Consider the following 24,737-nt stretch of genomic DNA (forward strand, 5'->3'; position numbering starts at 1 on the left):
GTGCGGGAATCTCTCTCCTTTGTCCTCCGCACCCCTGTTGCTGTGCTCTCCTCCGCGGCTCCGAAGCTTCCCCTCCGCCACCTGCAGCCTCTGCCCGCGAAGGGGCTTCCTAGTGTGTGGAAACATTTCCTCCTTCACAGCTCCCTCCCACTGGTGCAGGTCCCGTCCCTATTCTTTTGTCTCTGTTTATTCTTTTTTCTTTTGCCCTACCCAGCTACGTGGGGGGTTTCTTGCCTTTTGGGAGGTCTGAGGTCTTCTGCCAGCGTTCAGTAGGTGTTCTGTAGGAGCTGCTCCACGTGTAGATGTATCCCTGGTGTATCTGTGGAGAGGAAGGTGATCTCTGTGTCTTACTCCTCCGCCATCTTCCCGGAAGCACTCCCTATTTTTTTTATATTCTTTACTGCTGAAATTTTTAAGTTTTGGTTAAAGAGTTGAGGAGAAAGATATGTCAATTAAACTCTAATAGAAGAAAAGTAAAGTTTATGACTTTTTGTCAACAGTTAAAATAATTTTCACTTTTGTATATATTCTAGATTCATCATTTATGATGAAAAAATACAGTACCAAAATGCAAATTTTTAGAGGCTAAAGAAAAGCAATTCCATTTCAGCAAATGACTTCTCATTTTTTTCTTTCTCAGACAATTCCAATACTTAGAATTAAGGAGGCAAATGAACATTTATTCACTTAGAGAAATTTCATTCTTTCCACTGAGGTGATTGAACATTAAGATATATGGAGGTGAAACTACTAGATGAAAGTAGGACTTACTAAGTCTGAAGTTGGCCCAGTTTTTCTGTTTGCTTGTCTATGAAAAACCATGACTATGATTTTTATTTTTTACTCCTCAGGCTTCCGGAACCTCCAGCTTCAGTGCCAAACCCTCCATCAAAGGTAAGAAGCTGTGACTAAGCTATCTTTGGAGGACTTAGAAAAATATTATACTTTTGCCACATAAATTTAGTTTAGTATATTTTAAAACATACTTCATTCAACTTATGTGGCATAAAGATTATACTGGGTGCTTCATCAGTATTTTTATTTCTGTGGCTTTTACGTGAATGATAAAGTGTTGTTAGAATCAAAGAGTTGATTTTAGCTGGATACCTATGTCAAAATATTAAAGAAGTATAATTAAAATTAAGTCTTCTTGACTGAGCTAGATCCTGTAATTAACTTTATTAATCACCAGGAATACTCTAGAACTAAAACTCATTTTTCCAAATATAATTATCATGGGCACAAAGGCACATAGAGCATGATTTTTGCAACACAGAGAAGCTATCAGTGGAAAACCTTTCCCCTTCCAGATGTTCTCAAACTGCCACCCACAGCTCCTCTGCACTGTGGGCTATGGCCTAGGTTTGTCTCCCAGATATAGGGAGTAGAGAAGCCAGCTATAAACCACACTTGAGAGCAAAGAGTAGCATCCCGAAGTCCAGGCGTGATCGCAGACCAGTGAGCGCTGCTCGGACACGGGGAAGTAAACACATGCAACAGCTTGTCAGTGAGGTCATTCTCCTGCCAGAAGAGTAATGAGTGCTTTGCAAATAAATGTAAAGTGGGTGTTAAACAACTTTGCTTTTTTCCTGCTTTCGAGGTGACCAACATGCTCAGGATATTTTTTTTTAATCATCCCTGTTTGAGGGTGGTCATGGCTCTAAAAACGTTCATTACTTTGACTTTTAGAAAAGGACATAAAATTTAAAGTGCATCAGTGTTAGTTGTGGGCCTTTTTCAGCAAATTGCCCAAGGAGGTTCATCTTTTCTTCTCTGGAAGAATAGTACTGGAGGAAGTCAGTTGGTGTAAGATGTAAAGTTATTCTCGGTCAGACCCACATTTCTTCCAGTTCAGTAGTGAACCTCTGACAGCAGCACCAGGGGACATAGATATAGTTGTCTTGCTCTAACTAAGAGGACAGGTGTATTTGTTCCTTTCTTATTTCTCTCCCTCCACAAGCTAAGCATATTTCTTTCTCCCAAATATCTGTCTTCCTTAGTAACATAGAGATCATTCATGAATGGATCAAAACCTGTACTTGAAGGTTTTAGCCTTTGATACTGTTGCTGGAGGGTAGGTTCTTGTTTTGTCGCAGAAAGAATTCAGAGCTGAGACTGAGAGGCCAAGTAAGCAAAGGATTTATTGAGTGATAGTACAATCTCAGGAGGGAGCACAGGCAGGCCTAGGTGAGCAACAGTGAGTCCTTTCGGCAAGCTGGTTTATACAGGGTGTGAAAATGAATGGGCAGAATATTCATCAAGAAGGGAGGGATTTGGGGGGTAATTTCCTGGTTTTCATCCCAGGTCCACCTTCCCGAGAGGAGGGGGAGTTTCTGTCCTTATTTGGCTTTGCTCGGATCTGTCATGGTGCCGGTGCATGATGGGTACTGCTCTGGTTGCAATGCTAATTCTACCGTAATGAGGGCATAATGAGCAAAAGGTTACATTCCGACCAGGAGGTTCCTGCCTTTCTTTGTTTGCCTCTAGGACCCTTGTCTTCACAAGATATATGGTCCCCTGTCAGCCCGGAGGGTCCCGCTTTTCTGTCTTTGCCCCTAGAACCCCTGTCATTGCAAGATGTATTATGGTCTCCTGTCACATGACCTGTGCCTCCCTCCTCTGCTCATGTCTGGCTAACTGCCTGCTCTAACGTCTCCCCCCTTGAGGAGTCTGGACCCTTAAAATCTTTTAAGGGTCAAAGGGTCGATGGTCCGGCTTCCGTAGCTGCTTCAAGCTGAGCAGGGCCATTGTCCCTACCAGTGGGGTCCAGATCACCTTGCTCTGTCAGAGATAGGAGGTCTCAGGGTCATGTACAGCGGCAGAGATGGAGAGTGGGGAGTAGAAGGAGGCTGCAGCCCTGTCCAGTGGATGTTGATGGTCCCCATCTTCTTGCAGGATGGGTTGAAATCCCTGGCATACCATCACCTGTAGGTGACACTGTCGTAACCTGAAGAAACAAACTTAACAAACAGGAGACTAAAAAGGCAGGGGCCCCAAATCAGCAAAGATATTATTGCAGTCAGAGGTCCAAGCAGGGGTAGGAACCAGGTCATGTTTGGTAATACCCCTCTGACTGCAGTCCATGTGGAGCTGGCACTGGGGTCACCCTTTCCACAAGTGTGGAGCCACTGGGCCTGTTCATGTATCTTTTGCATATCTTCTTCCACCTGGCCAGTGGTGTTGATGTAGGTGCAGCGCATTGTCTTGATTACTGCACATACCCCTCCCCATTCAGCTAGCAGGTAGTCCAGGCCCGTCTGTTATCCATCACCACACTTGCTAGGAAATAAAGGGGGTTCCCCCATGGTCCTGGCCAGAGGAGGCAGAATATCTGGCACGTTACAAAGCATTGCCTCAAGGTAGGCAAAGCCGCCCATGGGGCCACCAAACAACAGCTGCTCCAGTTGCTGCCAGGATGAGGCCCATCAGCCTCTTATTTCAGGAGTGGCGGATATTATGGATGGATACACCTAGGTTCGTCTGATTACTTAGTTGGCCTAGCGTGCACTGTCCCGCAAGCAGGGCCTTATCTATCCAAGGCAAGGCCACAGCCAATCCTGGGGAGCGGAAGGAGAGCTGGGGTTATTCTGAGAAGGCAGCTGGTTTACGTTCAGGCCACAGAGGGACAGGCGTCTGGGGGAGTGCACGCCTGGCGCACTTCTGAGGAGCTGACCCATTCCTGTAAGTGGTTTGCCCAAGAGGGTGTACCCACGTGGCTTGAGGAGAGAGGCCACCGTTACAAGAGGGGTCGTGAGGTGTGGGGACTTTCCTGTAGGCCTTAGGAGGGCCATATTGTAAATGCCGGACAACTGGCGTTTTCCCTCCCTCTTCCACTGGTCACTAGGGGCAGGGGCAGCAAGACAGGCTAGACTCATTGCACTTGAGAATGAGTACTTGGTATTGGTTAGAAATATTGATGTGAGGGCTGAGATTCAAGCATGGAAGCTGCGTTAGGGACGCGATATGAACTTCAAGAGGGATAGGTTTAGCAGAACCGTTGACCAGGGTGGGAGTGAGGTTGTCATTCTTAGGCATAAAATGTAATACCTTTAATCCATATGTGTCACTCTGAGGGTGGGGATGACAGATCCAGCACCGGAATAGATTTTCTCCATGGGCTACAATTCTTGAGAGATTTACTATTGAATTAAATTCCCATTTCCTTAGTGTGGACACCCAAAAGAAGGAGAGAAAGGTTAGGGTGAATAATGACTTCATGATGACGGAGGTGAGCTAAAAGTAAACAATCCTTTTTGAACCCAGCATGGACTGAACAGAGCCCCCTCGGGTATAGGTGCTGAACCAAGGCGGCACTCACAAAGGATAATGAGAGTAAGAAGGAACGAGAGGAAGGTGATAAGCATCCATATCCACCAGAGCATATTAGTTAATTTGTGGGTGGACTGGGGTAACAGGAGGCAAAAGGAAAACAGTGACTATGGGTTCTTAGCCTTGAATTTGTGGAGTTTCTTCGTCCTTCGTAAATAACAATTTCAGGTCTTGAAGAGGTTCACTCAACCTTCGGACTCTTCTGGCCGTCCAAGATCCTCTGTATCCTCTGAAGACTCGGGGGGAGGGGGAGGTTTGATTCTAGAAAGGTGCACCCAACTAGTGTTTCCCCATACTTTCACTACAATAGGAGTGCTGAGAAGGACCTGGTAAGGCCCCTTCCACTTGGGTAGTAATTGTTCAGAAGGGGACCCTTCTCTCCATGTTTTTAGGAGGCAAAATCTCCTGGCTGAACCTGAATGGGGTCAGGTTCTTGGCTGGGGCTGGTAAAATCTGATTTCCAGATTCTGCAATTGCCCTTTGGACTTGTCCCAGATTAATCAGTTACTTAGTGAGCTCATTGGTGTCAGTGCCCACCAAAGTATCTGAAGGTAAAAAGGGCCTACCTACCGTCAGTCATTTCAAAGGGGCCTGAGCCTTAGCCCCGTTTTAGGTGCCACCCTGATTCTCAGGAGGGCTATGGGTAAAATTTTGTCCAAGGTTCCAATTTCTCTTGACAAAAGTTTAGCCAGCGTTCTTTTTAAAGTGTGATTTGCCCTTTACACCTTCCTCGATGACTGAGGGCTCCAGGCAGCATGGAGGTGGTAGCAGATGCCTAGGGCACTAGAGATTTGTTGGGTAACCCTAGCCATAAAAGAGGGACTGTTATCACTTTGTAAAAACCATGCAAGTCTGAACCAAGGAATTATTTCCTTTAATAATGCCTTTAGTACTTCCTGAGCTGTCTTGGTTCTTCCTTGTTGGAAAGGCTTCCACCCATCTAGTATAAGTGTCAATAAAGACCAGAAGGTTTTTATACCCCTGGGAGGATGGCATCTGGGTAAAGACTGCTTGCCAGTCCTACCTGGATAGATTCCTCTTCTTTGGATGGGCTGGAGAAGTAGAGGCCTTAGTTTCCCCCGGGCTTACTATGGTGTCATATATTACAGGCCCTATGACTTCTAGGATAGTCTAGAAACACCCATTCCAGGGAAGACTTTCTCTACCAGGTTCATCAAAGCATCCCTTCCCGAATGAGAAGAGTCATGGAATGATTTTTAAAATTTCCACTGTAATGCTCTGGGCAGTAGTATTGTTCTTCCTTAATCCACCGGCCATCAGGGCCTTTTTGGCGTCCACTGTATTTCCTTGATTGTGTACTGAGGTGACGAAAGCGGGTTGCGGATTGGTACCTGGGGGAGCAAGGCAGCCCGAGTAAAAGGGGTTTTACAAGAGCTACACTCTGTGCCAGGTTGTTTCCTTTTATTATGTCTGAGTTTCCTTTCTGATGTCCCTTGCAGTGGATAACTGCCACCTCCTTAGAGGTGCCTCTGGGAGTTCTGAGAGCTCCTGGCAGTGCTGGATTGGGGAATCCCATGCAGTTAGGGGTCCTCTGTGCTTCCAAGTGGCAGCATATGCATGTAACACCAACAAATAGATACTCAGAATGGCTATAGATATTGATCCTCTTGTCTCTTCCTAGCCTGAGAGCTTGAGCTAGAACTATAAGCTCGGCTTTTTGTGCTGAGATTTGAGGTGGCAGGACACCAGCTTCTATGATCTTACGTAGATCTACTGTGGCATACCCTGCCTTCTGGATGCTGTCTTATATAGAGCTACTTCCATCAGTAAACCAGACAGCTTCAGGGTCATCGAGAGGCTGGTCCCTAAGGTCAAGTCTACTAGAGTACACCTGTTCGATGGTCTCAGTGCAAGAATGAGGTAATTCCTCTGGGCTTTCTGTTGGTATAAGGGTGGCTGGATTTAGGGTCTGACATACCTTAAAGGTCACTTCAGGAGAGTTAAGAAGGAGGGCATCATATTTTGTGACAGAACCTCCAGTCAGCCATTGGTGTCCCTTAATTTCTGGTATTCCCTGTATCGAGTGTGGCGTCAATACCTCTAGGGGGTTGACCCATGGTGAGTTTTGTTTTTTGTTTTGTTTTTTTGCACTACGCGGGCCTCTCACTGTTGTGGCCTCTCCCGTTGCGGAGCACAGGCTCCAGACGCGCAGGCTCAGCGGCCATGGCTCACGGGCCCAGCTGCTCCACGGCATGTGGGATCTTCCCGGACCGGGGCACGAACCCATGTCCCCTGCATCGGCAGGCGGACTCTCAACCACTGCTCCACCAGGGAAGCCCCCTGGTGAGTTTTGTGGCCTCTTCAGTTAGCAGGGCTGTGGCCGCTACAGCTCTCAGACACATCCCGAGGCCACTGGGTCCAATTGCTTGGAGAGGTATGCCACCGACCATGGGACTGGTCCCCCCTTTTGGATGAGAATTCCCAGGGCTATTCCCTGTTTTTCTGAGGTAGACAGAGTAAAGGGCTTGTTTAGATCTGGCATTCCTAGGGCTGGGGCACTAGTCATGACGGTCTTCATCTGATCAAATGCTCTTTGTAAGTTGCCCATCCAATCTACAGGTTCTGTGTCTAGTCCCTTCAAGGCCTCATATAATGGCTTTGCCATGAGACCAAACCCAGGGATCCAAATCCTTCAAAATCTAGCCATCCCTAAGAAGGTTCTGAGCTGTCTCTTTGTGTGTGGTGGCTGTCAGTGGCGGACTGCCTCCTCACGCCGGGTCGTACAGGGGCGCTTTCCCGGGCTTAGACCACAACATGTCCCATGTAGGTGACTCTGTGAGAGATTTGGGCTCGGGGTACCTTTTACCCCGAGCCCAGGAAACTGAGGGCCTGTACAGTGTTTTGGTCTGAGGCTTCCTCCGAGGGGCCGAAAATAAGGAGGTCATTTACATAGTGTAATAATGCCCACATCTCTAATGTAAGTTCCTTAAGTTCCTTTGCTAGGGCGTTGCCAAACAGGTGTGGTCTGTCCCAGAATCCTTCGGGAAGGACAGTCCAGGTATACTGTTGGGTCATATTGGTGTCTGGATCAGTCCATTCAAAGGTAAAAAGGTATTGGGAATCAGAGTGAACAGGTATACAGAAGAAGGCATCTTTAAGATCAAGGACTATAAACCATGCTGTGTCCTTCGGGGTCTGAGTAAGGATCACGTATGGATTGGAAACAGTCAGATGGAGAGGAATCATAGCTTCATTTATGATTTGAAGATCTTGGACCACACTATAGTCCCCATTTTGGTTTGAGGATAGGTAGGATTGGAGCATTACAAGGAGACGGGCATGATACCAAAGGCCCACATTTGATGAATTTTGAGATCTGGGGTTTGAGTCCTTGTCGAGCCTCTGGTTTTATGGGGTACCGACCCCTGGAAGGGAAGATATTAGCCTCCTTTAAAAGGTGATTTTTAAGGAGTGGCAAATTTTGCCCGTCCTGGGATTCCCTGATTCCCAGACCTGTGGATCTGTAAGTTTTTCAATTTCTGGGGAAATATTATGGGCCGGACTGTCCATGTCTTGTATAATGCATAATCCAGCCAAAAATAGGCCTTGGTTTTGGTTTTCAGGGAGAGTAAAAGTTGCCCCCAAGGCTGAAAGAAAGTATCTTCCCAATAATGGGCTAGGGCATTCAAGCATGACAAGAAACTTGTAAGTTATAAGGGTCTTTCCCAGGTGCAAAGTAGAGGGGTGGTGAAAAGTTTCAGCTTTGACCTACCTTCTACCCCAATGATACAGCAAGTTTCAGGGACAAGAGGCCCAGCGTGAGAAGTCAGGACAGAGTAAGTGGCTTCTCTGTCCACTGGAAACTGGACAAGCTTACCTGGCACGTCAGTGGTCACCCATGGTTCCTCCCTTGTGATTATGACTGTCTTCTCAGGAGCCTTGGGAGGTCCCAGGTCTCATCAATCAACCACTGACATGACTGGCAAGGGGGAATTTCCCTGCTCCCTTTGGAGCTGAGGGCCCTTCCCTGCTCCAGTGACCCATCTTCTTACAAAGTGAGCATGGCGTCTTGGGTAGAGGCTGGGACCTATTTCCTGGGCATTCCTTGCTCCAGTCTTTGGGGCTCCCACAGCTAAAACAGGCTCCTTTACCTGGTGGAGCCTTCTGGAAGTACCTTTGGGGTGACAAGGAGGTGGGTTAGGTCCTGCCATAATGGCTGCCAGAATCTTGGCTTGCCGATGGGCCCTTCTCAAGTCACGCTGTTTCTTCCTTTCTTCCTCAGCCTGATCTCTATTCTTATTTATTTTTTAATTTAATTTTATTTTTTTATACAGCAGGTTCTTATTAGTCATCAGTTTTATACACATCAGTGTATACATGTCAATCCCAATCACCCAATTCAGCACACCACCATCCCCACCCCCACCACGGTTTTCCCCCCTTGGTGTCCATACGTTTGTTCTCTACATCTGTGTCTTAACTTCTGCCCTGCAAACCAGTTCATCTGTACCATTTTTCTAGGTTCCACGTACATGCGTTAATATACGATATTTGTTTTTCACTTTCTGACTTATTTCACTCTGTATGACAGTCTCTAGATCCATCCACGTCTCAACAAATGACTCAATTTCATTACTTTTTATGGCTGAGTTATATTCCATTGAATATATGTACCACAACTTCTTTATCCATTCGTCTGTCGATAAGCATTTAGGTTGCTTCCATGACCTGGCTATTGTAAATAGTGCTGCAGTGACCATTGGGGTGCATGTGTCTTTTTGAATTATGGTTTTCTCTGGGTATATGCCCAGTAGTGGGATTGCTGGATCATATGGTAATTCTATTTTTAGTTTTTTTAAGGAACCTCCATACTGTTCTCCATAGTGGCTATATCAGTTTACATTCCCACCAACAGTGCAAGAGGGTTCCCTTTTCTCCACACCCTCTCCAGCATTTGTTGTTTGTAGATTTTCTGATGATGCCCATTCTAACTCGTGTGAGGTGATACCTCATTGTACTTTTGGTTTGCATTTGTATAATAATTAGTGATGTTGAGCAGCTTTTCATGTGCTTCTTGGCCATCTGTATGTCTTCTTTGTAGAAATGTCTATTAGGTCTTCTGCCCATTTTTGAATTGGGTTGTTTGTTTCTTTAATATTGAGCTGCATGGGCTGTTTATATATTTTGGAGATTAATCCTTTGTCCGTTGATTCGTTTGCAAATACTCTCTCCTACTCTGAGGGTTGTCTTTTGGTCTTGTTTATGGTTTCCTTTGCTGTGCCAAAGCTTTTAAGTTTCATTAGGTCCCATTTGTTCATTTTTGGTTTTATTTCCATTACTCTACGAGGTGAATCAAAAAAGATCTTGCTGTGATTTATGTCAAAGAGTGTTCTTCCTATGCTCTCCTCAAAGAGTTTTATAGTGTCCGGTCTTACATTTAGGTCTCGAATCCATTTTGAGTTTATTTTGTGTATGGTGTTAGGGAGTGTTCTAATTTCATTCTTTTACATATAGCTATCCAGTTTTCCCAGCACCACTTATTGAAGATACTGTCTTTTCTCCATTGTATATCCTTGCCTCCTTTGTCATAGATTAGTTGACCATAGGTGCGTGGGTTTATCTCTGGGCTTTCTATCTTGTTCCGTTGATCTATGTGTCTGCTTTTGTGCCAGTACCATATTGTCTTGATTACTGTAGCTTTGTAGTATAGTCTGAAGTCAGGGAGTCTGATTCCTCCAGCTCCGTTTTTTTCCCTCAAGACTGCTTTGGCTCTTCAGGGTCTTTTGTGTCTCCATACAAATTTTAAGATTTTTTGTTCTACTTCCGTAAAAAATGCCATTGGTAATTTGATAGGGATTGCATTGAATCTGTAGATTGCTTTGGGTAGTGTAGTCATTTGCACAATGTTGATTCTTCCAATCCAAGAACATGGTATATCTCTCCATCTGTTGGTATCATCTTTAATTTCTTTCATCAGTGTCTTATAGTTTTCTGCATACAGGTCTTTTGTCTCCCTAGGTAGGTTTATTCCTAGGTATTTTATTCTTTCTGTTGCAGTGGTAAATGGGAGTGTTTCCTTAATTTCTCTTTCAGATTTTTTATCATTAGTGTATAGGAATGCCAGAGATTTCTGTGCATTAATTTTGTATCCTGCAACTATACCAACTTCATCAATTAGCTCTAGTAGTTTTCTGGTGGCATTTTTAGGATTCTCTATGTATAGTATCATGTCATCTGCAAACAGTAACAGTTTTACTTTTTCTTTTCCAATTTGTATTCCTTTTATTTCTTTTTCTTCTCTGATTGCCACGGCTAGGACTTCCAAAACTATGTTGAATAATAGTGGTGAGAGTGGCCATCCTTGTCTTGTTCCTGAATGATGTTTGCTGTGGGTTTGTCATATATGGCCTTTATTATGTTGAGGTAGGTTCCCTCTATGCCCACTTTCTGGAGAGTTTTTATCATAAGTGGGTGTTGAATTTTGTCAAAAGCTTTTTCTGCATCTATTGAGATGATCATATGGTTTTTATTCTTCAGTTTGTTAATATGGTGTATCACATTGATTGATTTGTGTATATTGAAGAATCCTTGCCTCCGTGGGATAAATCCCACTTGATCATGGTGTATGATCCTTTTAATGTGTTGTTGGACTCTGTTTGCTAGTATTTTTTTAATTTTTTTTCAGTACACGGGCCCCTCACTGTTGTGGCCTCTCCTGCTGCGGAGCACAGGCTCCGGACGCGTAGGCTCAGCAGCCATGGCCCACGGGCCCAGCCGCTCCGCGGCATGTGGGACCCCCCCGGACCGAGGCACGAACCCGTGTCCCCTGCATTGGCAGGTGGACTCTGAACCACTGTGCCACCAGGGAAGCCCTGTTTGCTAGTATTTTGTTGAGGATTTCTGCATCTATATTCATCAGTGATATTGGTCTGTAATTTTCTTTTTTTGTAGTATCTTTGTCTGGTTTTGGTATCAGGGTGATGGTAGCCTCATAGAATGAGTTTGGGAGTGTTCCTTCCTCTGCAAGTTTTGGAAGAGTTTGAGAAGGATGGGTGTTAGCTCTTCTCTAAATGTTTGATAGAATTCACCTGTGAAGCCATCTGGTCCTGGACTTTTGTTTGTTGGAAGATTTTAAATCAGAGTTTCAATTTCATTCCTGTGATTGGTCTGTTCATATTTTCTATTTCTTCCTGGTTCAGTCTTGGAAGGTTATACCTTTCTAAGAATTTGTCCATTCCTTCCAGGTTGTCCATTTTATTGGCATAGAGTTGCTTGTAGTAGTCTCTTAGGATGCTTTGTATTTCTGCGTTGTCTGTTGTAACTTCTCCTTTTTCATTTCTAATTTTATTGATTTGAGTCCTCTCCCTCTTTTTCTTGATGAGTCTGGCTAATGGTTTATCAATTTTGTTTATCTTCTCAAAGAACCAGCTTTTAGTTTTATTAATGTCTGCTATTGTTTTCTTTGTTTCTATCTCATTTATTTCTGCTCTGATCTTTATGATTTCTTTCCTTTTGCTAATTTTGGGTTTTGTTTTTTCTTCTTTCTCTAGTTGCTTTAGTTGTAAGGTTAGATTGTTTATTTGAGATTTTTCTTGTTTCTTGAGGTAGGCTTGTATAGCTATAAACTTCCCTCTTAGAACTGCTGTTGCTGCATCCCATAGGTTTTGGATCATCATGTTTTCATTGTCATTTGTCTCTAGGTATTTTTTGATCTCCTCTTTGATTTCTTCAGTGATCTCTTGGTTATTTAGTAATGTATTGTTTAGGCTCCATGTGTTTGTGTTTTTCACGTTTTTTTCCCTGTAATGTATTTCTAATCTCATAGCCTTGTGGTCAGAAAAGATGCTTGATATAATTTCAATTTTCTTAAATTTACTGAGGCTTGATTTGTGACCCAAGACGTGATCGATCCTGGAGAATGTTCCGTGTGCACTTGAGAAGAAAGTGTAATCTGCTGTTTGGGGATGGAATGTCCTATAAATACTAATTAAATCTATCTGGTCTGTTGTGTCATTTAAAGCTTCTGTTTCCTTATTTACTTTCATTTTGGATGATCTGTCCATTGGTGTTAAAGTTCCCCACTATTATTGTGTTACTGTCGATTTCCTCTTTTACAATTGTTAGCAGTTGCCTTATGTATTAAGCTGCTCCTATGTTGGGTGCATATATATTTATAATTGTTATATCTTCTTCTTGGATTGATCCCTTGATCATTATGTAGTGTCCTTCCTTGTCTCTTGTAACATACTTTACTTTAAAGTCTGTTTTATCTGCTATGAGTATAGCTACTCCAGCTTTCTTTTGATTTCCATTTGCAGGAATATCTTTTTCCATCCCCTCAGTTTCAGTCTGTATGTGTCCCTAGGTCTGAAGTGGGTCTCTTGTAGCCAGCATATATATGGGTCTTGTTTTTGTATCCATTCAGCAAGCCTCTGTCTTTTGGTTGGAGCATTTAATCCATTCACGTTTAAGGTAATTATCGATATGTGTGTTCCTATGACCATTTTCTTAGTTGTTTTGGGTTTGTTTTTGTAGGTGCTTTTCTTCTCTTGTGATTCCCACTTAGAGAAGTTCCTTTAGCATTTGTTGTAGAGCTCGTTTGGTGGTGCTGAATTCTCTTAGCTTTTGCTTGTCTGTAAAGCTTTTGATTTCTCCTTCCAATCTGGATGAGATCCTTGCCGGGTAGAGTAATCTTGGTTGTAGGTTCTTCCCTTTCATCACTTTAAGTATATCATGCCACTCCCTTCTGGCTTGTAGAGTTTTTGCTGAGAAATCGGCCATTAACCTTACGGGAGTTCCCTTGTATGTTATTTGTCATTTTTCCCTTGCTGCTTTTAATAAATTTTCTTTGTCTTTAATTTTTGCCAGGTTGATTACTGTGTGTCTTGGGTTTATCCTGTACGGGACCTGCTGCGCTTCCTGGACTTGGGTAGCTATTTCCTTTCCCATGTTAGGGAAGTTTTCAACTATAATCTCTTCAAATATTTTCTCTGGTCCTTTCTCTCTCTCTTCTCCTTCTGGGACCCATATAATGCGAATGTTATTGCATTTAATGTTGTCCCAGAGGTCTCTTCGGCTGTCTTCATTTCTTTTCATTCTTTTTTCTTCTGTTCCACAGCAGTGAATTCCACCATTCTGTCTTCCAGGTCACTTATCCGTTCTTCTGCCTCAGTTATTCTGCTATTGATTCCTTCTAGTGTAGTTTTCATTTCAGTTATTGTATTGTTCATCTCTGTTTGTTTGTTCTTTAATTTAGTTGTTTTTCTGGGGTTTTATCTTTTTACTTCATCTGGTACATAGCCCTCTGCCTTTTCATCTTGTCTATCTTTCTGTGAATGTGGTTTTTGTTCTACAGGCTGCAGGCCTGTTGTTCTTGCTTCTGCTGTCTGCCCTCTGGTGGATGAGGCTATCTCTGGTCTGTATTGTTAAAGACACTGAAGGCCATATCCATAAGAAGGTTGAGAGGGGTTTGGGGACCCACGGCAAGCTTTTGCAGCTTCCTATGGATGTCAGGGGCCGAATGGTAAATAAAGTAAGTTGCAAGCACAATGCGTCCCTCAAAAGCATCTGGGTCCCCATTTGTATACTTTCTGAGGGAATCTACCAACCAGGCCCGAAATAGGGCTGGATTTTTGTCCTCACCTTGGGGGATCTCTTAAACCTCATCATAGTTGACAGGTTTAATTATGTGCCGCTGTCTCATCCCTTCAGTGAGGCAAAGGATCATGTGGTCTCTTCTAGGGATACTAGGTTGGCCTAGTTCATAGTCCCAGTTGGGATCAATCAGTGGCACTGCTGTCATGCCCACAGGGTAATAATTGGGTTGGACAATGTATAATCCATCAGCATATGCTTGAGCACGCACCCAAATACAGGTCTTTTCCTCACAGGTGCTGCAGTGGGAAATGGCAACATTCAGGTCCTTCCAAGTAAGGTCGTAGGAAGGCATTAGTCCCTGGAATTCTTCAGTGAACTGGCTAGGATCCTCTGAGAATCGGCCTAAGTGAGTGCAGCACTGGTTGAGGTCAGACAAAGAAAGGGGTGCAGACTCTGGTCATTCCCTGAGGTCTGCCTGTTACTTCTTAGAGGGGGCAAAGGAGCTCTGGCTGCACTTCTGGTATGGAAGGATAAAGAGGCTTATATGGTGCTAGAGGGGCTGAAGATGGCGAAAGAGGACTTGGGTCTTCTGTCCGAGACTTATTTTCCTGCAGAGATACTACCAGAGGGGGTTTTTGAATAGTTTGAACAGGTCCCAACCTGCAAGGTTCCCTAACACAGGACTTGCATAGCTCCAGGTTCTCTCTTAGGGCCATAAGGGCCTGATCATAAGGAATCTCTCTCCGTTTTCCATGCCTTTCGCAAAAAACTTCTAACTGTACAATGGTATTACAGTGGAGGCTTCCATTTTCTTGCCAGATCTCATCATCCTCAAGTTTATACTGGGGCCAGGCTGTATTACAGAAGAAGATGAGCTTTTCCTGTTTAAAAAAATCTAGAGAAAACTTGTCCCAGTGACTTAGAATGCACCCTGAGGGGTGAATCCTTGGGGATGGAGGAGATGCTTCCCACTGATCAGGGAGAGAGGGCTCCTGTAAAAGAGAGGAGCACTACAGTTAGGATGTCCCTTTAGGGGTTCCCTCTGTCAGGACTGGCTACAGGCATCCCTGTTCACCTTGTCCTGTCAACTTTGGCCAATGTCAGGGTAGTGGCCCTGCCACATGGCAACTCTGCCAGCCCCAGAGTGCTGGGGCCTGTGTCCTATCCTGACATCTCTGGTACCCAGGATGAACGACCTTCCTGAGGGTTTCTCTATAGATTCTCTGACCATTGAGTAATCCATGTGTTCCAGGGCCCCTGGAACAGACGTCTTCATAGTTCCAGGAGCTATTTAGGTCCCAGTCTCCTTTCTCTAAAAGGGTGGTCAGGATCTGAAAACAGGCACTGGCCACTAAGGGAGGTGGTATGTAGGACTGTGTACAAGCCTCCTTTCTATTATCTAGGAAAGTCTGGATTTCCTTTCATTTACAGTCCAAGTAAGGCTGCATTTTATATTTCCACAAAGTTGAACCTGATCACAGTTAATCAAATGGTCCATGTCCCTGGCTGCCTGTGAAAATGGCTGGAAACTTTTCTTGACATGCCCTATGCATATGCAATAGTGAAATGTGTAGGACCTAGCAGCTAGGTTGGAAAACGCCTGACAAATTTCTTCCCCCCATTTCCAAGGAAGTAATAAGAGCAAGATAGAGACACAGAGACAAAGATAGTCAGACATAAGTGGACCTAAAATAATCCTGTGGGGATAGCCACAGGGAAAGGGAGGGTTTTATGTTTTAAGCTTGTGTGCCTAAAAACGTTGCATGGAAGTTGTTTTAAGGTGGGTGGACAGACCTATCTTCTCTCTAGTCCCTTCCATGACCCACATATCCTTACACAGCAGGAGTCTTGTGGTGGCAAACACCCTGGTGTCTTATATATGCTTGACCCATGCCCACGTATGTTGCAGCAAGCAGGTCCAAAAGGTGACAGGCAAAGGGAGCAAAAGGGAGAGTAATAACAAGAAGTCAGGCAGTGGCTCTCAAGCACAAGTGAGATGAGAGGCTAAGACTTGCCAGGGAAAGGAGGAGGGATATTTGACCTCCAGATAATTCTCCTGGCTGGCTTACCCAGATGTTGCCAGAGGGTAGGTTCTTGTTTCCTCACAGAAAGAATTCAGAGACAAGTCACAAGAGGCCAAGTAAGCAAAGCGAGGATTTATTGAGAGATAGTAAACTCTCAGGAGGGAACACGGGCAGGCTCAGACAAGCTAAGGCTCAGCCCCTTTGAAATGACTAATGGTAGGCCCTTTTTACCCTCAGATATTTTGGTGGACACCGAAACCAGTGAGGTCACTAAGTTCCTAATAAATCAGGATAAGTCCTAAAGGTGATTTCAGAGTCTGGAAATCAGGTTTTGCTGGCCCTAGCCAAGAAACTCACCCCATCTCTCTTGAAGTTCATATCCCGTCCCTAACGCAGCTTCCATGCTTGGATCTCACCCCTCACATCAATATTTCTAACCAATACCAAGTACTCATTCTCAAGTGCAATGAGTCTAGCCTGTCTTGCTGCCCCTGCCCCTAGTGACCAGTGGAAGAGGGAGGGAAAACGCCAGTTGTCCGGCATTTACAATATGGCCCTCCTAAGGCCTACAGAAAAGTCCCCACACCTCACGACCCCTCTTGTAACGGTGGCCTCTCTCCTCAAGCCACGTGGGTACACCCTCTTGGGCAAACCACTTACAGGAATGGGTCAGCTCCTCAGAAGTGCGCCAGGCGTGCACTCCTCCAGACGCCTGTCCCTCTGTGGCCTGAACGTAAACCAGCTGCCTTCTCAGAATAACCCCAGCTCTCCTTCCGCTCCCCAGGATTGGCTGTGGCCTTGCCTTGGATAGATAAGGCCCTGCTTGCGGGACAGTGCACGCTAGGCCAACTAAGTAATCAGACGAACCTAGGTGTATCCATCCATAATATCCGCCACTCCTGAAATAAGAGGCTGATGGGCCTCATCCTGGCAGCAACTGGAGCAGCTGTTGTTTGGTGGCCCCATGGGCGGCTTTGCCTACCTTGAGGCAATGCTTTGTAACGTGCCAGATATTCTGCCTCCTCTGGCCAGGACCATGGGGGAACCCCCTTTATTTCCTAGCAAGTGTGGTGATGGATAACAGACGGGCCTGGACTACCTGCTAGCTGAATGGGGAGGGGTACGTGCAGTAATCAAGACAATGCGCTGCACCTACATCAACACCACTGGCCAGGTGGAAGAAGATATGCAAAAGATGCATGAACAGGCCCAGTGGCTCCACACTTGTGGAAAGGGTGACCCCAGTGCCAGCTCCACATGGACTGCAGTCAGAGGGGTATTACCAAACATGACCTGGTTCCTACCCCTGCTTGGACCTCTGACTGCAATAATATCTTTGCTGATTTGGGGCCCCTGCCTTTTTAGTCTCCTGTTTGTTAAGTTTGTTTCTTCAGGTTACGACAGTGTCACCTACAGGTGATGGTATGCCAGGGATTTCAACCCATCCTGCAAGAAGATGGGGACCATCAACATCCACTGGACAGGGCTGCAGCCTCCTTCTACTCCCCACTCTCCATCTCTGCCGCTGTACATGACCCTGAGACCTCCTATCTCTGACAGAGCAAGGTGATCTGGACCCCACTGGTAGGGACAATGGCCCTGCTCAGCTTGAAGCAGCTATGGAAGACGGACCATCGACCCTTTGACCCTTAAAAGATTTTAAGGGTCCAGACTCCTCGAGGGGGGAGACGTTAGAGCAGGCAGTTAGCCAGACATGAGCAGAGGAGGGAGGCACAGGTCATGTGATAGGAGACCATAATACATCTTGCAATGACAGGGGTTCTAGGGGCAAAGACAGAAAAGCGGGACCCTCCGGGCTGACAGGGGACCATATATCTTGTGAAGACAAGGGTCCTAGAGGCAAACAAAGAAAGGCAGGAACCTCCTGGTCGGAATGTAACCTTTTGCTCATTATGCCCTCATTACGGTAGAATTAGCATTGCAACCAGAGCAGTACCCATCATGCACCGGCACCATGACAGATCCGAGCAAAGCCAAATAAGGACAGAAACTCCCCCTCCTCTCGGGAAGGTGGACCTGGGATGAAAACCAGGAAATTACCCCCCAAATCCCTCCCTTCTTGATGAATATTCTGCCCATTCATTTTCACACCCTGTATAAACCAGCTTGCCGAAAGGACTCACTGTTGCTCACCTGAGCCTGCCTGCGCTCCCTCCTGAGAGTGTACTGTCACTCAATAAATCCTTTGCTTACTTGGCCTCTCAGTCTCAGCTCTGAATTCTTTCTACAAAAATACAAGAACCTACCCTCTGGCCGCACGAAGACAGCCACAGACAATTCATAAGCCAATCAGTATGGCTGTATTCCAGTAAAACTACATTTATAAAAACAGACAGCCAGCTGGACTTGGCCCCTGAGCGGTACTTGGCTAAGCCCAGATTTAGATCTTGGCATCTCATTTCTCCTACATCTCAACTTCACCTCCTGGATTATTTTAGTTGCTTTCTGAGGTTTCCTGCTCTATTGTGTCTTCCTGGGGCTCCGGTTGGTACATTGCAAGCTTCACTGGATGATGTACCATAGTTGAAACAAGTGTAGGATAATGTCTGCTGCTAGGTTTCCCATCTGTGTCTAGGATTTGATTGATTTTTACAGAAATATAGTTGATTGTTTGCAGGAAATAACGTTCCAGTGACTGTTAGGTATCTTTGCATCTGTGTTGTAATCCGTAGCATGGAGCCTCTCTTCCTTAATATGTTTTGCATTATTTTATTACTATTATGTTTGACTATGTTGAGGCCCGGCTTCCAATTCTCACCCCCTTGCCTCTTTTGTATTTATCACTGTCAGCTGGCAGAGCTGAATGCAATCAGTGGATTTGGAGATGTTCCTAAGTGCCTTCATTGCAAGTCATTTGTAAGAATAAGACCAATCTTAGCATTAGTTCCTCTGTACTTTTCTGTCTGCCTTTTTTTCCAGAACTGTACCCATTTAGTCAGACCCTTTGTTACTGTCTTTCTGAGCCACTTTTCTATTTCTTCTGAAACATTCCCCCAAATCTGTAGTGATTCAGTCTTTTAAATAACAGAAATTTAAGTAGATGTTACAGTTAATGTTTTTTTCCCAACGTATTCAACAGTGTGCTGGTGAAGAATTTCAAGACGTGTCATTTTACCCACTTGTATTGTACATGGGCTGTGGCATCTTTTAGTACCGACTGTACAGTTCTTTGTGTAGTGAAAGCTGGGTGTGAAGAGTGAAGCTGGGAACAAATCTGCATTTCCTAGGGTGGGTCCATATTGGGTCTTGTCAACCCAGCGTCTCCACAGAGAGCTTGAAAATCTGTAAAAGTCCAAGTTGTGATCCCTGTGCAGTCAGTTCTCCATGTTAAACATCAAGACTTACCTGCCCTGCTATGTGCCTTTTACATAATAAATGTGTCAGATTCCTACTGTAATATGAACATATGGCCACAGTCTAGCTCTTGACAAGATTCTCACATTCGTTGATTGGTGCAAAATGCTCATGTGAAAGGTGAAATCATGAAGTAAAGGGCGACTTAACTGCATTGGGTCCGATGGAAAGAGCACTTGTACCATAGTTGAGATCTCACCTCAAGTCCTCTGCTAGGTGACCTTAAGCTGTTCACTTAACCTCTGTGCTTCCTTCTGCTTGCTTTGCAAGGTTGTTCTTATGTGGATAAAATGAGATAATTGAATTGAAAGGAGGTAAGAACATAAAGCTATACAAAGATGGTGACAGTCAGAATGCTGTTCCTGTATTCCTAAATGGACATTACAGCAGCCCTGCAGGTGAATGAAGTCGGGGTTCTGGCTGGACCCCTGGCCATCTTAAAGGAAATTCTCTTCTTTGCCTTCTGTGCCTGCATTCACCCCCCTTAGACTGTCCTGGAAGTCAGCAGTCACCTCGATGCCCCCTGTCCCTGGTACATACATTATGTGATCATACCGCTAGACAGCCTAAGGGCTGGGTCATGGGCTTGCCTGCTCACATCTCCCCATCACCACGGCTGCTTCTTGGAAGGGACATCTGGCTTAGTTCCTAGATAATTGGCAAAAAGCGAAGGGACTTGTAAAAAGTAAGCCCTCTGCAGGGTCTGCTGCTCCATTTGACCTCGCTATTGGTCCAAATTGCACATACGTGTTGGGTTTTTTTTTTTTTAATGGACTGATGTAAGTGTCAGGGTGACATTTGACACTTCACTGCTCTAACATTGCAGAAAGTAAAGTTATCAGATGAGCCTGTAGAAGCAAAAGAAGATTACACTAAGTTTAACACTAAAGATTTGAAGACTGTAAAGGTATGTGTCTGGGTGCAGCAGCAAATACTCTTGAATCCTGTGGCTGTTGCTGCATGGGGACTTCGAGGAACGATTGGATGCTTGATTGTGATTTTATCATTTTAACCATGAAGAATTATTAACTTGCATTTCTGTGACTTAAGAATTAATTCAAAATTATGAATGGTGATGAAAGCGTCAAGCAAAGAAGACTTTTTACAGCTAAAGAAAGGCAGTATACTTATTAGCAAGAGTGTGCCTAAACTTTGCAATATATTCAGAGGGATAGGATGGGGCAGAGGAAGGGGCTCCAAAGGTAATTTTTTGTCGACTCTACTGCCCAGTAGCTTCCCAGAAATTATGACAATGACAACAATTATTAACAACTCCATAATTCAGCAACCACCCCAGCAAGTATTTTCATAACATTTCTTACTGATTTATCCTATACATCATCATATATATATATACACACACACATATAGTTTGGGGTTCTGCCTTTTTCATTTAGCTCTATATTGTGAAAATGTTCATGTCATTAAGCTTTCTTTGAAAAATTATTAATGGTTTCGTGATATTCAGTCATGTGTTATTTTATTTCACCACAGGGAATATAGTCTATTTAATCATTCTCCTATTTTTGGACACATAGGTTACTTCTGCTTTTTTGTTTTTGTTTTAATGAGGTGATAAACATTCTCATTTATAGTCTGCATCTCTGACTATTTCATTAGACACAATTTAAAACTAAGAGTAAAGGCTTAGAACACATGAACTCTTTCCATGATCACTGGTGCACATATATATAGCTAAAATGCTTTCCAAAAGTGTGGCAGAAATTTGTGCTCCCAGCCACTACTGCTGACGAGTGTCCATCTCACATTCTTGACAACAGCAAGTATTATTTTTATTCTTGAAAAATTTGCCTAAGTAGGCTAATTTAGGTAGAAAGGTTGTTTTTCCAAATGCTTATTGCCTATCTGCATTTTTGCAAATTGTCAGTTCATGTTTCTTGCCTGTTTTTATATTGGGATAGTAACGTTTTTCTTGTTGATTTGTAAGAGCTCATTCTAAATTCAGGCTATTAACACTTTTCATGACATACAGGGTACAGATAATTTTCCAGTTTGTTTAGGCTTTTCATTTGACTTTTGAACTATTTTAAGTTTATCTGAGGATTAAATATGGAAGTTTTTTATGATTTTCTCATTTTTATGCTTAGAAAGACCTTGCCTGCCCCAAGATAGGTTAACTTCCACCTAGATTTTAAGAACACTTAATCTCCTTAGATTTAATGTTTTCTAAAAATTGTATTCTTTAATCTACATGTAACTTATCAGGGCATGGGCTATCAGGGGATAATCCAACTTGAGATTTGGCTAAAATAGCTGATTATCTCAGTGCTTTCTGTAAGCAGGGATATTTTCGAGTTTCTCTGTGAGGAGTATTTCTGCCCCACCCTTCTAAGTGCTGCTTCCCATTGTATGCACTTGGGCACCGCACCAGTGAGATAAGAGGTTGGACCAGGATGTCAGTTAATTGCAGAGGATGGAGGATAACTTGTCTCAGAGACTGTCACTTTTCCCCATCCAGCCAAAATATAAGCCTACTAAATTATAAGTGACAGAATGTAAAAAGCAAATTTTTAGGGATCATATATTGACTGTGCCCTTAAAAGATACCTTGGCAATGGCTCTGTCTCACAGTTCCCAGGGAGACAGATGATTTTTTCTGTGCTGATTCCCATCATTTATGCTTTTGCTGAACGCTGAAGTAAAATCAGCTGCTATTTCCCTTCTGCCAGTGCTTGTTATAGGACATGGCAAAACAAAACAAAACAAAAACAGTGACCAGGAAGAGAGAGAATTTTAAAAGGCAGAGTTATTTGGAGTCAGCTTTTTAGAAAGTATTTTTTTGTTGGAGGAAAAATGGGACAGCTATCCTGCTGGTCCTGGATGCTTTGCAATACAGGTTATCTTTTGAATATAATAGCTTTGTCCTTGGTTTCCCATAGAGCCTATGAATAAAATCAGACGGTAGATTGTTGTGAATTATTCATCATTTGGTAATACAAGGCTGTAATTCCTCCCTCTGACAATTGCTGCCTGTGTCAGTTCCATTGTTTGTGTTATTTCACTTAATACACCCTCCAGAATTATTTCCCCTAAAGTAAACCGTTGGTTGTAACATTCCACTCCTTAGAAGGCGGCAGTTTTGTCTCCTGCCTCTTTTAACATATTTTGTCTCTTAGATCTGAATTCTGAATAGAAATCAGAACTTTTAAAAAGAATCACTCCTTTATGAAGCATGTCAGCAGCAAATGCTTACCTCCCTTAACGAACCTTGAGACATGCATGGTCTTGTTTGATTTGCATGTATGATTTATAAATGTATACATTCATAACAATTTTTCTCTCTTATTTTCAATAACAGAAAAATAGCAAAATGACTGCAGCTCAGAAGGCTTTGGCTAAAGTTGACAAGAGTGGAATGAAAAGTATTGATTCCTTTTTTGGTGCAAAACATGTTAAAAAAATTGGAAAGATTTGAAACTTTGAAAATTAAATCAAGCAAAAATATTTGCCTTCTACATGTCCCATTTTCAGCCTTCCTCCATTCCACTGTACTTCCTAACCCTTAATTACCACCTTTTGAAAAAAGTAGGAAGGGGGCAATTTTCAGATTCACTTGAACATTTCTTTGTGTTTGATTTTTGTGTTTCCTGAACAAAATACGGGAAAGTAATTGTGTAACTTCATGGCTTGTGGCCTTTGGAGTTTTGTTTGACATCCTGAAAAGTAATCAAGTGAATAGAATTAACCTCTAGCATCACAATTTCCTCAATAAAGTGATGTGTGACAATATTTGAGTGTATGCCTGTTATTTTATGCAATGTTGCACATGGTAGCTATAGCAATATGGTTTTCAATATACTGAGAGAAATATAACAACTATCAGATAAACTACTACTTTTTAAAAGCCTTTAGTTTTGGGTAAATCTTTTGTTTAATGTATTTTCTGTTTTATGAATACATGTTCTTTGCAGAAAACAGAGAAAAGTATAAAACAAAAATTATAATCTCCCAACTTTTCATTACCTGGAGGTAATATGGTGCATTTTCTTCTATAATAATTTTTAAAGGAATTATAATAGTAATTTTATAACCTTTTTTCTTGACATCATTTTGTGAGCATTTTCCCAGGCTACTCTTCTTCATAAATATACTTCTTTAATGACAGTAATTTTTAATTATTTGAGTATTTGATTATTTAATGATCATAGTCCTATTTTGGACATTTGTATTATTTTTAAACATTTGCTATTGGAAGAATCAGATTCTATGTAAATATTTGTCCATATCTTTTATTGTTTTCTTAGAATGGATTTTTAGAAGTGGGCTTACTGATTAATAACTAAGTTTTTCAAATATATACTTTTGGGAATATATTTCACAGAAAGGTTATAGTATCTTGCACTCTAACAAATGATGGTATGAGTCCTTATCTTATTAGCTTTGAATAGTGTCTTTGCAAATAAGTGGAAAAAAGGCATGTTGGTGTGGTTTTAATTCACATTTTCCTGATTAATAATGTCAACTGAGAAAAACCCCACACAACCTGAAAGTTGAGAGTTATGTTTTATTCGGGGAACTTACAGAGGACTATAGCCTGGGAGGCAGCCTCTCAGATAGCTCTGAGGAACTGTTAACAAAGAGGTAAGAGAGAAGCCAGGATATGTAGGAATTTTTGTTGAAAAAAAAAACATGCAGTCAAACATCAAAAGATTACTGCTAATCATACACACACAGAAAAACCCCCAGACATCTCAGGTTAATGAGTTTAGTGCTTTTCTGGGTATGGGAAGATGCAAGAGTCTGGGCTCATTGAAATTACTCCTTTGATATGCATCTGAACTGTCTAGGGCCAGTATTCTGTTTTTCTCCATCCTGAATTCCCCTCAGGGCACACCGAGGTTGGGGGGGGGCAGGTGAGGGGAAGCTCTGCAGAGGCTGATGGCTTGATGGTGGGCAGCATTTGTTGTTTTCTGAAATGGCAGGCAACATTTTTTTGTCCACAGTAATAATATTGTTCATTTTTTCACATTTACCTATCATTTGCCATCTTATAGAGAATTATCTGTTTATGCCCTTTGTTAAATTATTGGAGTATCAGTATTTTTCTTATTGATTCTAAGAAGTATTTTATAACTTAAAGACATTCATTTTTGTCCAGTGTTCATTGTAATTTTTTTCCCTTGGTTTGTAATTATTTTCTCACCTATTTATTTTTTCCATTAGATTTGTAGGATCATTTTTACAGGTTCTAAGAGTAAATTCTAATGGGTTTTACTGAGATTTTGAAAGACCCATAAATTATTTTGAGAAAAACACATCTTTACAAAAGTCAGTGTCCTTATTCAGGAATATGGTATTTGTCTATATTTACTAAAATCCTAATCATACCTTTCACTAACATTTGGTTCTTCATCTTCATGTAGGTTCTAGATACTTCTTTTTAGGAGTATCTCTAGGTATTCTTGTTGCTATTAATGAAATCTTTTTTTT

General features: G+C 42.9%; 1 protein-coding gene across 11 annotated transcripts in view; it reads left to right on the forward strand.

Moving 5' to 3' along the window:
• Positions 1 to 24,737, forward strand: part of RNASEH2B (ribonuclease H2 subunit B) — a 95,971-nt gene that overhangs the window by 57,315 nt on the left and 13,919 nt on the right. For 4 of the 11 annotated variants that reach the window (XM_089899605.1, XM_089899607.1, XM_089899608.1 and 1 more), the window contains exons 9-10: positions 852 to 894; positions 13,159 to 13,219. In XM_089899605.1, the coding sequence (XP_089755731.1) occupies positions 852 to 894; positions 13,159 to 13,219 (104 nt within the window). Of the gene's footprint in view, positions 1 to 851; positions 895 to 13,158; positions 13,220 to 20,112; positions 20,194 to 22,605; position 24,737 lie in introns of those variants that run through there. The other 7 variants (XR_002644689.2, XM_022574772.2, XM_089899609.1 and 4 more) reach the window with 3 other exon arrangements.

This window comes from Delphinapterus leucas, chromosome 18 (assembly GCF_059928025.1).
Source record: "Delphinapterus leucas isolate spDelLeu-1000000601 "Yukka" chromosome 18, BTC_Dleu_Yukka2, whole genome shotgun sequence".
NCBI lineage: Eukaryota > Metazoa > Chordata > Mammalia > Artiodactyla > Monodontidae > Delphinapterus > Delphinapterus leucas.